The sequence below is a fragment of the Tympanuchus pallidicinctus genome, unplaced genomic scaffold (genome assembly GCF_026119805.1).
Source record: "Tympanuchus pallidicinctus isolate F22 unplaced genomic scaffold, pur_lepc_1.0 scaffold2, whole genome shotgun sequence".
NCBI lineage: Eukaryota > Metazoa > Chordata > Aves > Galliformes > Phasianidae > Tympanuchus > Tympanuchus pallidicinctus.
In genome coordinates, this window is record NW_026294721.1 from 1732164 (window position 1) to 1744557 (window position 12394).

General features: G+C 40.5%; 1 protein-coding gene across 1 annotated transcript in view; it reads left to right on the forward strand.

Moving 5' to 3' along the window:
- The window catches only part of DNAAF9 (dynein axonemal assembly factor 9), a 67387-nt gene that overhangs the window by 50067 nt on the left and 4926 nt on the right, over nucleotides 1-12394 (forward strand). Inside the window, exons 28-36 of the mRNA XM_052681833.1 lie at nucleotides 584-709; nucleotides 2421-2458; nucleotides 6485-6620; nucleotides 6974-7060; nucleotides 8332-8438; nucleotides 9122-9196; nucleotides 9333-9535; nucleotides 10698-10763; nucleotides 11364-11457. Of these exons, the coding sequence (XP_052537793.1) occupies nucleotides 584-709; nucleotides 2421-2458; nucleotides 6485-6620; nucleotides 6974-7060; nucleotides 8332-8438; nucleotides 9122-9196; nucleotides 9333-9535; nucleotides 10698-10763; nucleotides 11364-11457 (932 nt within the window). The remainder of the gene's footprint in view (nucleotides 1-583; nucleotides 710-2420; nucleotides 2459-6484; nucleotides 6621-6973; nucleotides 7061-8331; nucleotides 8439-9121; nucleotides 9197-9332; nucleotides 9536-10697; nucleotides 10764-11363; nucleotides 11458-12394) is intronic.

The window sequence follows — 12394 nt, forward strand, 5'->3', positions numbered from 1 at the left end:
AATTTAATTTCAAGAAGTGTGATATGGTATGAAATACAGGCTATAATCATCTCTCTCGGCTACGAACGGTGCCATCAACTTTTGAAAGACCAGTGAATGCCAGACAATCATTAATGAACAAATTTGTAGTTTTTAGAAGTAAATGCCCATTCAGTTTGTGGTGTTTTTTCCGTCAAAATAGAAACTTGAAAGCCTGAGGTGCTGCATGTCTTGCTTATTTTCTTTTTTAAACAGAGAATGAACATGGTGCAATAAGGATAAGAACTAATCGTTATTTTTTTTCCCTTCAGTATTTACCATCTTTTCGTATTTTTTTCTCCTTCCATTTCGTAGAAAAAAGAACAGTTTTGGGTTGGAAGAGATGTTAAATAATGGTATCATTCCTCACCCCTGCTGTGGGTCAGGGGGCCACCAGTGGTCAAGTGGCCCAGGGCCCCATCCAACATGGCAGTCCTTACTTTTAATTCTTTTTTAGCTACATGAGTTTTCAACCTTCTAGATGATGAGAGATAGGAAGGAGAGGTGATGCCGAAAGATTTTGCTCTGTTCCTCTGAAACCTTGTTTTGTTTTGTTCTCTTACAGATATACTGATGTTATTGATGTCGTGCAGGCTCTACAAACTCATCCTGACCCAGATGTGAAGTCTTCTTTCATCATTGGGGCAGTTAATACTTGTGTTGAGCCACTGAGCTGCTATATAGAGCACAGGTACACTACAGAATATTTTTAGCAGTCTGAGAATGGGTTATTTATGAGTTTGGGGTCACTGTTATGATAACAGGCTGTGTGATGGCTAAATGCCATAACTGTCTTAAATCCCTCAGAACTGTTAGGTGATTTAGGTGGTTGGTCTTGGATGAACTTTCAGCATTGGGTTCATAATAATGAAATTTGATTTGGACTAGGTGTGTAATTATACACAATATTAATAGAACTTTATTGTGTGGAAGGATGAACGAGGCATTAGCATGCTCCTCCAATAATGTGTAATGTGAATAATATTTTGTTAAATCTGGATAGTTGTCCTGCTTTGTGTTCTTTTTTTTTTTGTAGTCATTCATTTTCTTATGAGTGTTGTGTAAGTGGGATACACATCTCATTTGGGGTTATTGTTTATATCACTGTTTTGGAATGTTAAATGAAGATTTCCTGTATTTAAAGCGTGGAGCGTAAGGAAAGCAGTCAAACGTAGTGAAAAAGAATGGCAAAGCAGAGAGGCAAAAGCATTGCAAGTATTAAAAATCTGATATCCTGGATTACCCCAGAGTCAGGTAAATAAATCCATTAGAAAGCCAAATAGGTAACATTTTAAAATAGTGTGGTTCTCAAAACGTGAACCATTAACTTCTGTGCTTTACACTAGCCAATAATACGTGTTACCTTGCTGCTTTTTGGGATTTTCATAGCCAAGATTGTAAGCTATAGGAACTACATAAAATGTTGGTGAATGGATGCTGGAGTTGCTCTTCAAACTTGTTCTTTTCCAAGTTATAGTAGAGACCAATTCCTTCCCTCAGTGTTTTGTGGTCATGGCACTGAGTGTGGTATTTATAGCAGCAATAGCCTGCAAGCCTTTGACTAACATTGTTTGCCTACTGGAGTGCAGTAGCAATTGAAGGAAGAGGCTTAGCCTAGGCTGTAGACTATTTATGTCTCACTTTGAAGTTTGTGCTGATAAGAGCTTACAAATGAGCCATGGACTGCCAATGACAAATCTTTCAGTTGGAAAACTTTGGCAGTTTCACCATGAGTGTCAAAAAGAGTGATTTTTGATGTTTGACTTACAACTTTTGCAGTCAAGAGGAGCAAAATCCTTTCCTGGCCCCAGAAAGCTTATGGCTCTGGAGATTTGATTCTTTCATTTGCTAGGGTAAAGCGTTGAACAGCAAGCCAGGACAGGGGATAGGTTGCTAAATACAAACAGATAAGGTACTGTCTCCTGTTCACAGCATTTCTCTGTGGGAAAATGTTAATAAAAATAATCGCTACTTGTCTGATACAATAGCAGACGTGGCCTCAAATGGTCAGAAAGCATTATGTAATATCTTCTCAGAAGGAATTCCCTCCTGTATTCAGAAGGCACAATTCTTTAGGGCAAGCTGAACACAATTCCTGTTTTTGTTGTTTGTTTTTTTAAACAGACTTCAATATTACTTCAATTTCTTTCTGAGTTCCTAGAATACAGAATAGGTTGCATGGTGGCAACTTGCTTTTCAGCAAGTTCTGGGGGAAGAGCTCTTCAAAATGCTAACATAACTGGAACATCCCTATGTATAGATATGGGAAGGGCAACATGACAGTGGGTTGAGTGGTAAGACTCCAGCTGTCAGTGTCCCTTTGATTCAAATGCTTCCATTCATTTGGACATGCAGAAGTAATACCAACTGCCTGTATGTAAACTTTTGTTCTTGTATTGCAGGCTGCTTTTTCCCAAGTTCTTGGACCAGTGCTCACAAGGTATGTGTCATTGCTCTTGACTGTAAGCTATGCAGAACAAGTAGCTGAGCCAGCAGTCAGTAGTGAGGCCGGATAAATACACTGCAAATGCATGCAGTCAGAGGTGGTGATGAGCTCTTTCAGTAAGAACCATCTGTGCAGAAGTGACAATTTCTCTCTATGTAGGTGCATGGAGAAAATATAATAACCTGTACGTTAATACATTCCAACTGTTCTCTCCTGGAGAATGGATTTCTGAAGGCCATCAGTCAAACTGTTTCCTTGAAGCTGCTGTAACTCGTTATGTGTTGCTAATCTAGCTGCCAAATGGATGGGGTTTGAAAGGAGAGCTCTGCTTCCTCATACTTACCCATCTTTTCTATGGCTAAGTATGAGGAAATGGAGCTCTCCTTCCATTCTTCCTGTTTTAAAAAGCTAAGAATGAGCTAGGTAGCTTCTTTCCTATAACCAGTTGTTCATACCATATGGGGGATCCTTTTGAGTTTCATTTGACATTGCAACAGACAAGCACACCTGCAAAAGAGCTGTTTCTTAACTGTGTATTCAGTTTTATGTCCTGACTCTTGAAATGAAACGTTTACTGCATCATTTTCTTTGTCAGACTTGGAACCTAGGGCACTTACTAGTGTCAGTGGGCTTCCTGACCTACCATCAAGTAGTTTTAATTTGCAATAGCAGTAGCACCTTCACAGGTCAAGTAATCTTTATTTTAAGCAGCCTGAAATCAGATAAACCAGGAACAGTGGGGATTTGAAGACACATTCAGACCACTGTTACCATGGCATGACTTTCTGATCTTGTCTCAACTCCATGACTATGTTTTTGTTTTAAATGCAGTTGTCAAAGCAAGATTCTGCTGCGTTCTCTTCTTGTGGCTGTTCAGACTCTGTACTGCTCTGATTTGCTGCCAGAATTATGCCACTTTTTATTTGTGTGTGTGAAGGGAGCCCCCCCCCCCCCAAAAATGAAACTCAAAAGAATGAAGTCATGAGCAGATTGGAAAGTATGTAGGTGCAATTACATAGATCAGTGCTTTGTTCTCATTTGTTAGTTTAGCAATTTAAAAATTAAAATAAAAAGAAATGTTTAGAACAAGAATAGCTAATTTTCCCTATGAACCCAGTGCTGAAGAGAAGAAGTATTGAGACTTAGAAAAATGTTCTTATGGCAGCAAATTGTTTCTGCATGTTGCAAGGTTTTGTCATCTAGTTGGCAGATAGAAAACGTGGCATCAGATAGCCTAGAGATCAGTTCATTCAAAGCAAATCTTTGTCTAAAAAGTTTTAGGAGGAAAACTGCTTTGAACTGAGATGTCTGGAAAGTTTGAGAGTGTGACACACATATAGAATTGGGCCCTGGGCAGCCTGATCTGCACCAGGTCTGGAGGTTGGTGGCCCTGCCTGTGGCAGGAGGGTTGGAACTTGATCCCTTGGGATCCCTTCCAACCCAAGCCATCCTGTGATCACATTTATAGTAGAATAAATGTGAAGTGGCTTGGAATGAACAAAGCTTTTATTTCCAGCACCCCTGCTGAAAAATCAGGAGTATTGTAGGTTGTGGAAATGCAAACACTATAGATGTGTCACTGCAGAGGAGTAAGGAAGAGCGAGAGGGAATGCAAGATCCAGCTCTATGCACAGTTCAGAGACTTGGCTGCTGGCTCAACAGGAGCAATGCTCAACAAGACCTTCACTGGGAGATGCTTGTCCTCACCTTTTTGTCTTCTGCACCCCAGTAGTGTTAGTGTTACTGCAGCACTTATGGGCCGAAGCAGCATTGCCCTGGGTGTTGTACAAGCATAAAGAAAAGATACACGTGGCTACAGGCAAGAAATACAGATGGCAGTGACAATTCAAACAGAAAAGACCAAAATGATCAGTAATAAAGCTGTGTGGGCTGCTTCAAACAGTCTGGGGTTGCACCACCTGTCCATCAACGCAGCGTTGTTGACCGTTGCCAGTTAACACAGGAAGCCTCCAAGTTATATCCATAGGTGTGTGCAGTTGAAACCTGCAAGTTCCACAGATTTTGTTTCCTGCAAGGCTGTGTGGGAGCTTACAACAGGAATGACAGCTAGCAGCTTAGAGCTGTCTGCTTTAGAGACAAGCAATGGAAGCAGGTGGAGAAGAGTATGAGTGAGAAGGATAGGACGAGGTTTCTCCAGTTCTTGGATTTGCTGGATATTTTGTTCCTTGAATCTTCTGAACTTCAGGCTTTGCCAGCTTAGATGCTAACAATTACCTTTTCTCTCCCAGGCACAGCTATTCTAATTGTAAGATATTCTCCATAGCACTTATGACACAGACTGTTTATTGTCCCAACCTCACGGAAAGTGCAACTAGCATTTTAATTAAGCTTTGCTTTTAAATCAGTATCAATTTCGAAGATGCTAAAAGGGGAAAAAAAAAAAGCAAAAAACCCATACTGCATTTAGCACACCCACATTGTGGTGGTTGTTGATGAGCTGATTCATAATTTTCATCTTAATTGCATGATCTACGTAGTAATTTCAAGCATTTATGTGACTTAAATTCCTAAATGTGCTTGCCGTTCTTTTCCCTAGTCTCTCTCAAGGGAACTGTGCAGTGCAGAAGATTATAGATGTTTCTGAAATTGGAGTGGAAAATTCTGTGGAGGATTAAGAAACAGAAGTACTAATGGTGGTAGTTGGCATATGTTATTAAAATCTTAGCTTGGAAAGGTCAGTGATGCAAGTAACAGTTAATGGGAGCATATAGCATAATGGTAACCTAGAATGGTTGGCATAGAAATCCATAGAACCACAGAGACATGGAAGATCTTGAGCTGGAAGGGGCTCACAAGGATCATTGAGTTCAACTCCAGATTTCTGTGCAAGGAAACCACTGCCAGGATAAGTGCACTCTCAAGACTTCTATCACTTCTATAGACTATTCTATAGGAATAACTTCAGGCTGCAGATGACAAGGTGAACTTCATTACATGTTCTGTTTTAATGGTAATAAGGTGGAATGTGTCCCGGTTCAAACATTCATGGGTAGTTGAAGAGTTTACTGGGCTGCCTCATGCTATACCTGCACTTAGAGGGAAGTGTTTGATTCAAGCTGCACACGCACGTTTTTGAGCAAAGGAATAGCATTTCTTCTACATTGTGGGCAATTATTGACATCCCAGGGATACCTGAAAAAGCTGGAGCTGAAGAAATTTGCTGGCCTGAAATTCATTCTGGTGTAACACTGCCTCAACGTAATTGTGAAGTGGAGATCCTGGAACACTGAAATTAGTTGGATGATAAATCCTTGAGTATTTCTGCCTCATTAGTCAAGTCGTCTTTGATGATTGGTATGAGCAGAATCTTTAAGATTGGAAAAGAGATGACCGAGTGCAACCCCAACCGTGCCCACTGCCCATGACTCTCTGTGACACATCTTCACTCTTGTCACCTCCATGGACAGTGACCCCACCAATCTCTGGGCAGCTGTGCCAGTGCCTGACCACTCTTTCAGAGAAGAAATGTTTTCTAATATCCAACCTGAACTTCCCATGGCACAACTTAAGGCCATCGCTTCTTATCCTATCTCTAGTTAACTAGGAGAAGAGGCCAACCCCTGGTGTTTGGTAGTCTAATTTTTTAAGGCTGTCTTGTAAGATTGTTTTCACTGAAACACAAGATTATCAGAGCTCTTCTTTGAGTCATTGCAGTGACTGAAAAGAATCCTCTCCTTCAGGAGGTGCCATCCCCTCATGCTTACATTGTGTTAAATGGGCTTCTGAGCTGGCCGCCCTCAGTGTTGCAGCAAAATAGTTTATAATTCTGTGTGTGATGGTTGTTCATTGTTCCAGTGTGAAGTTAGATGGGCTTCTGGGTTCCTTCGGGCAGGCAAGAGAGAGATGTTTCCTTGCTTGTGAGTTTGTTTTCCTCAGTAACTTTCATGCGGTAAGGTAGAGGGAGAATAAGAGAGAAATGGCTGTTAAATCTCTTAACCATTTCTTAGTCACTGCTGTGCACCTGACTTGTGTATGCTGTCTTCTGATTTCCTTACACAGGGCTGGTGAGTAATGTGATTTTCACAAGTCATGCTACAGAGCAGAGGCATCCACTCCTTGTGCAACTGCAGAGCCTCATCCGAGCAGCAAATCCTGCTGTTTCATTCATCCTGGCGGAAAATGGGATTGTAACGAGGTAATGTTAATCACCATCCACCGTTTGTCACTCTTGGCAGATGGGACACATGCCTTTAGAAGCTTGTATCCTCTTGTTTTACTCTGGTAACTTAGACAGATGCCTATTTTTCTTAATTGCTTCTAATGCAAAAGGCACCTTCCCCTTACTTTTATGGTTGTATAAATATAGAGATTAGGAAACGTATGTTTTTGCTTGTAGAGTGTGATTTATCTCACTGTCACTGTCACACTGGTGGGAAGATACTCTAATTTACTGTGGCTAACATATTCTGTTTTATTTGAGCAGAATACAGATAGTGTCCGTTTTATTGAGGTCATAAATTAAAAATGTTCGTCTTTATCCCTCTGTAGGAATGAAGATATTGAATTAATTCTCTCAGAAAGCAGTTTCTCAAATCCTCAGAAGATTAGAGCTCGATATTTAATGTATCCTGGCTGGCAAGTATCTAGACTGAGAAATATTAAAACTATTTTTCTAATTAACTTGAAGATTAAAAAGTCTCTCTAACTTAATTTATACTCTTTTTAAGACTACTCATTTGGAACAGAAAATAGCTTTGTAAATCATTTTTGAAAGAGAGTTGATGAGTATTCATAGCAGATACACAACTGCTGTCCTTTTAAGGGGAACAGGATCCTTTCTGGACACCATTTAAATCAATGGCAGATTACTGTTGCTTTTAAGAAGAATAGAAAAGTACCCTCTGGGAATAAGCTGGGAAGGCTTGGGATGGGTGAGGCCAATAATGATGAGAGTAATTTCATTCTGACAGCTATTCAGCCTTACTGGAATGAACTTGCTATTAGCAGAACAGTTATTTATTTAAAAAAAAAAGAAAAAAGGAAAAGCTGCAACTTTATTGACAGTCTTGGCAAAGGCTTGAGGGCTCAATATTAAGTTGTACCAAGCTTTGCTTTTAATTAATAGTGATAGTTTTCATTATTTGGGGTGCTTTGCACATCTTGTTGTAGTTATCTGCTACACCTATTTGGCAGGAAATGTAAACTTGTCAGCTGTTAGAACTCCTGGCTGACTGTTTTCCTAGTAATGTTGATAGCTTTGGAAGTATGATTTATGTGCCTTGCCTTGCCAGTCCTTTATACACGTGTATATTCTTTGTTCATAATTCTTACTCAAAATCTGGAATGAGTGGGGTTCCTAAAGTGGATTGGCACAAGGCTGGGAGTGTGCAAATTGCATGGGGACCAAAGAAAAGAGAGAAAACCTTTAGATAACGGTTAATGTATTTGATAGTACACGAGAACAGTAAGTAGATAGCATGTAAGAGGAAAAAAACTGGTAGCAGAAGAACATCAGAATGATTGCTAAGCACTTTGAACAATCTCAGGCTTCATATCACCCTTTCTTAGAATCATAGAACCCTTAGAGTTGGGAAGAACATCTGAGGGCCATCAGTCCAACTCCCCTGCAATGAACAGGGAAACCATGACTACATCAGGCTGCCCAGGGCCTGATCCAGCCTGGCCTTGAGTGTCTCCAGGGATTGGGCATCAGTCACATCTCTGGGCAACCTGTTCCAGTGCCTTACATGGATTTCTTTGTAGGAAAAAAAACCCCTAGTGTTTTTCTTGCAATGAGGAAAAGCCACCTGTAGTGAAATAATGAAGGTTCTTTTTAGGAGATTTGCTAGGCGAAAAGCACAGATGTGTGTGTTTTTATTCTTGAAATCTGTTTCTTTTGTCTCAAGGTATGAAGGTAAATATGGAGCTGGGTCTGTCTTTCCTCCAATGGTTCAGATCTGTGTGTGGTTTAGCCGTCCTCTGGAAAAAACACGATTTGTGACCAAGTGTAAAGGTACAAGTGAACTTTGACTGACTTGACTTAAATCCAACTTTAAAAGGCTGAGGAGTAGAAGGAAAGGAAGACACTGACGTAGCACTTTAATTACTGCTGAAGCAAACTTTTAATTGAATATGCAGCTTTCCTTCCTTGAAGTACAGTAAATGACCTTTAGCATCTGCCCTAGAAAACTGACCCATGGTTTTGTTCAGATAAAGATGTAAAGTCTAAAGGCTGAGACAGTTATCTTCATGTGTTTTGCTTTTTATTTTAAATTCACATTCATTTATTGGTATGGAACTGCAGTTTGTAAGAGAGGATCAATTCCTACTATTTGTGCCCAACAGTTATTTGTAGTTACTAGAAAATAGGCTCAGCTGCATGTTAGGCTCCTGGACCAGATGTATAACCATGCCCTTCCTTCTTTCCATAGCAAAGCAGTGTTAAGGAGCACCACTTTACTTTCCACACGCACTGTAAGCGTTCACTATGCTTGAACACATTGTTTCCCACCTACCCCATAGAGGAGAGTTGAACGTGTAGAAATGTTCTGTAGTGGGAGCTCTGGGGGACACTGCAGCTTTTCCCCCTGAAGCATTAGGATGTGGATTAGAGACCTGTAGCATAGGACTGATGAGAAACTGCGCCAGGGAGAACAGCAAGAAGTGCATAACGTGTTTGTCCTCCATTTCTAACAGCAATTAAGTCACTGCTCAAGCCAAGTCCCTTTTCTGGAAACATATATCACATCATGGGCAAAGTTAAGTTTTCAGGTAAGGGCAAGATATTACTTCTGCAGTGTTTTAGGGTTGTATTGCATGCTGTTGTATTTGGAAACACACCAATGCATTGGTGTTAAATTAGAGGAGCAAGTTATCGAGGCGCCTTTTTCTTCTGTCTTCTCAATAGATTCTGACAAAGTGATTGAGGTTTGTCACAACACGTCATCCAACTCGCTAAGCCTCGTGCCTGTTCCAGAGGGGCCAACTCCTCCTGATTCAAGACATGATAGCAGAGATTGCAGCGGTCAACAGGAGTACTTCCTTGTGTTCATTGGCTGCTCCCTTAAGGAAGAGGATATAAAAGACTGGCTCAGAGAAACTGCAAAACAGGTTCGTGGGCATGTTTACTTCTATTGAGCGTGACCTGTTTGGTATTTCTAAACAGTGAAAGGTGAAATCTGAGTGTCTTGATGAAACCTTTTCATTAATCTCCTTTCTCTTCTGCCAAGGTGTTATTAGCATTCCAGAGTGCAAGTTGTATTTCAAAGAGAGGACTAATAGTTTGCAAATGCTTGTTGTTTTAATAACTGCTATAGCATATTCATGGATTGATCTGCTTTTGAACACTTGAGTAAATGGAGTATTTCCAGAATAAACACGAGATGATTAAGCTGAGATGTGATTGCCCAAAGCTAAAATGTAGTATGAAATAAATCTTGGAGTAGCTGAACGATGCTGAAAACATGTTTTGAGTCCTTAAATTAAACCTCCTTGGCAAATAATGCACTAAAACAGAGGATCTAGCTTTTTCATTTGTTCTTGCTATGTTTTAGTGTACAGCTAGTGTACATTTAGTGTGCATTTGTGATCCTGCATGGTTAGTGTACATACACAACACAGGTAGGGAATGGGGTATGTGCCATAAGAAGCTTTGGAAGCACATTTTGCAGCAGTGGTCTCTTTCTAACTTCTCAGACACAGGCACAGCCTGACCAGGAGTGTGGGATGAGAAGTTTTCTCCTACAAAGCCAAGTAGTACCAGCAGTTTTGTCAGACTGAAGGTGAAGGTCTTGGGAAATTGTTGAACCATACAGATAGTTTATTTTAGTACTTCAGCTGGATCCTGAATCTGTAGTTCCAACTCTGCCCTTTTATGATGCCATTTTGGAACATCTTAATTAAAGATGCTCCTAATTACTTTTTTTAATGGGTTAGGATTTGCATAGTATCTCAAGAACACTGTGTGGGAAGGGAAATAAGTTTCTTGCAGGTTACTTCAAGGAGGTATGCGTTTTCTGTAATGATATCTCGTGCTCTGCATATATCACACAGGTAATATATGGAGACAGATTTTTTTTCCACATAAGAGAGCACTCTCTGAAATACTGTTTTAATCTTCTTAAAGCTTGGAACTTAAAATGAATTGCGTGTCTCAAGCGTGAGTTAATCTGCATTTTCAAGGAAGTACTTTGCTGTTTTTCTAATGTAGCTGAACTGTAATGGCACATTGTTGTACAGAAGGTGTATAACTGGGGTCTAATCCTTTATTCAGAAACCTCAGAGGAAAGCCCTGAAAACCAGAGGAATGCTCACCCTTCAGGAAATAAAAAACATTCACGTAAGTAGAAGCAATTAATAACAGGTGATTTTTCTCAAGTATCCATTTGTAGGATAGAGCACCTCCCATATCTGCCATAACAAGTGTGCTGAACACTAAATTATAGCATTTACTGTCTCTTTATATACTCAGAACATAGATGAGTCTGTCCAGGAGGGAATTGAGAGATAAATCTTGGTGTTGTGTAGGCATTTATCTCAGTAAGCCCTGAAAAGTGGGGGAAACTATAGGATGTAATGGTCTGCTTTACCCATCTTTTCTTCCTGCACTGTATTGTACAGATTATCATGTCCAAATTAGGATCCCAAAAGCCTTACCCTGCCTTTATCAACTATCTTTGGGATGTAAGTGCTATCTCTGGAGTTGAAGCTCTAAAAGTTTGGCATGGCTGTGATGAGTGTTGCTGTACTGAATTCCCTTTGTGTAAATATCATTTCTCATACTGCCTTTTCAGAGTGCTACTTTTTAGCCAGGTGCTGTAACTCCTTGCCTGGCTGCTGAAGAAGGAATTTTTCCTCTCTGTTTAAGCTTGTTAGGTCTGTATCTAAGCAATTTTCACGTATAAGTGTTTAATATGCAGTATATTCTTTCTTACTTTAGGTGAAACGCCACTTGGATCCGCTTCCAGCTGGTTATTTTTACAATGGCACACAGTTTGTGAACTTTTTTGGTGACAAAATGGATTACCATCCATGTATCCTTTAAAATGCATTTTTTGGTGAAGGATTAGGTAGGAAGGCTACAGACTGCAGATCTGACTTGTAGGCTGCCAAAGCAGGTGATGCACTGGAGAGCCAGTTTGTTTACAGATACTTGCCACTTAAAACTTTTTAAAACACCTTTTTTTTTCTTTGGAGGTACAATCTGGGAAGCAAAGTAGAACCGAAACAACCCAATCCCCTAAATTGCTGCATGTGATCATGTGCAATGGATGATTTGTGGACCCCAGCTTGTCAAAAGAATGTTTCTCAAACCAATTAGTTGTGCAGCGTTGCTTAATTCTTGGCTGCAGCTGATGACATTTCCAAATGGACATTTTTGCACCAAAGTAAAAGCAATCAGGTTGGTTTGTTTTGCTGTGGTATCATTCTTGCTTTGCCTGTGTCTTTGTGGCGAAGCTGGAATTCAAATTGTGGAATCATAGAATGGCCTGGGTTGAAAAGGAGCACAGTGCTGATCCAGTTCCAACTCCCTGCTATGTGCAGGGTCACCAACCAGCAGCCCAGGCTGCCCAGAGCCACATCCAGCCTGGCCTTGACTGCCTGCAGGGATGGGGCATCCACAGCCTCCTTGGGCAACCTGTGCCAGTGCCTCACCACCCTCTGGCTGAAAAACTTCCTCCTCATATCCAACCTAAACCTCCCCTGTCTCAGTTTAAAACCATTCCCCCTTGTCCTATCGCCATCCACCCTTGTAAACAGCTGTTCCCCCTCCTGTTTATACGCTCCCATCAAGCATTGGAAGGCCACAATGAAGCCTCCCCAGAGCCTTCTCTGGATGCAAAGCAGAAATATGACCCATGTGCAGTTGTGCATTTTCTGTAATCACTTTTTAAACTCATTTGAACATTTAAAATCTTATTTTAAAAATAGTTCAGCTTAGGAAGCAGTATGATGCACTTATCTAATGGT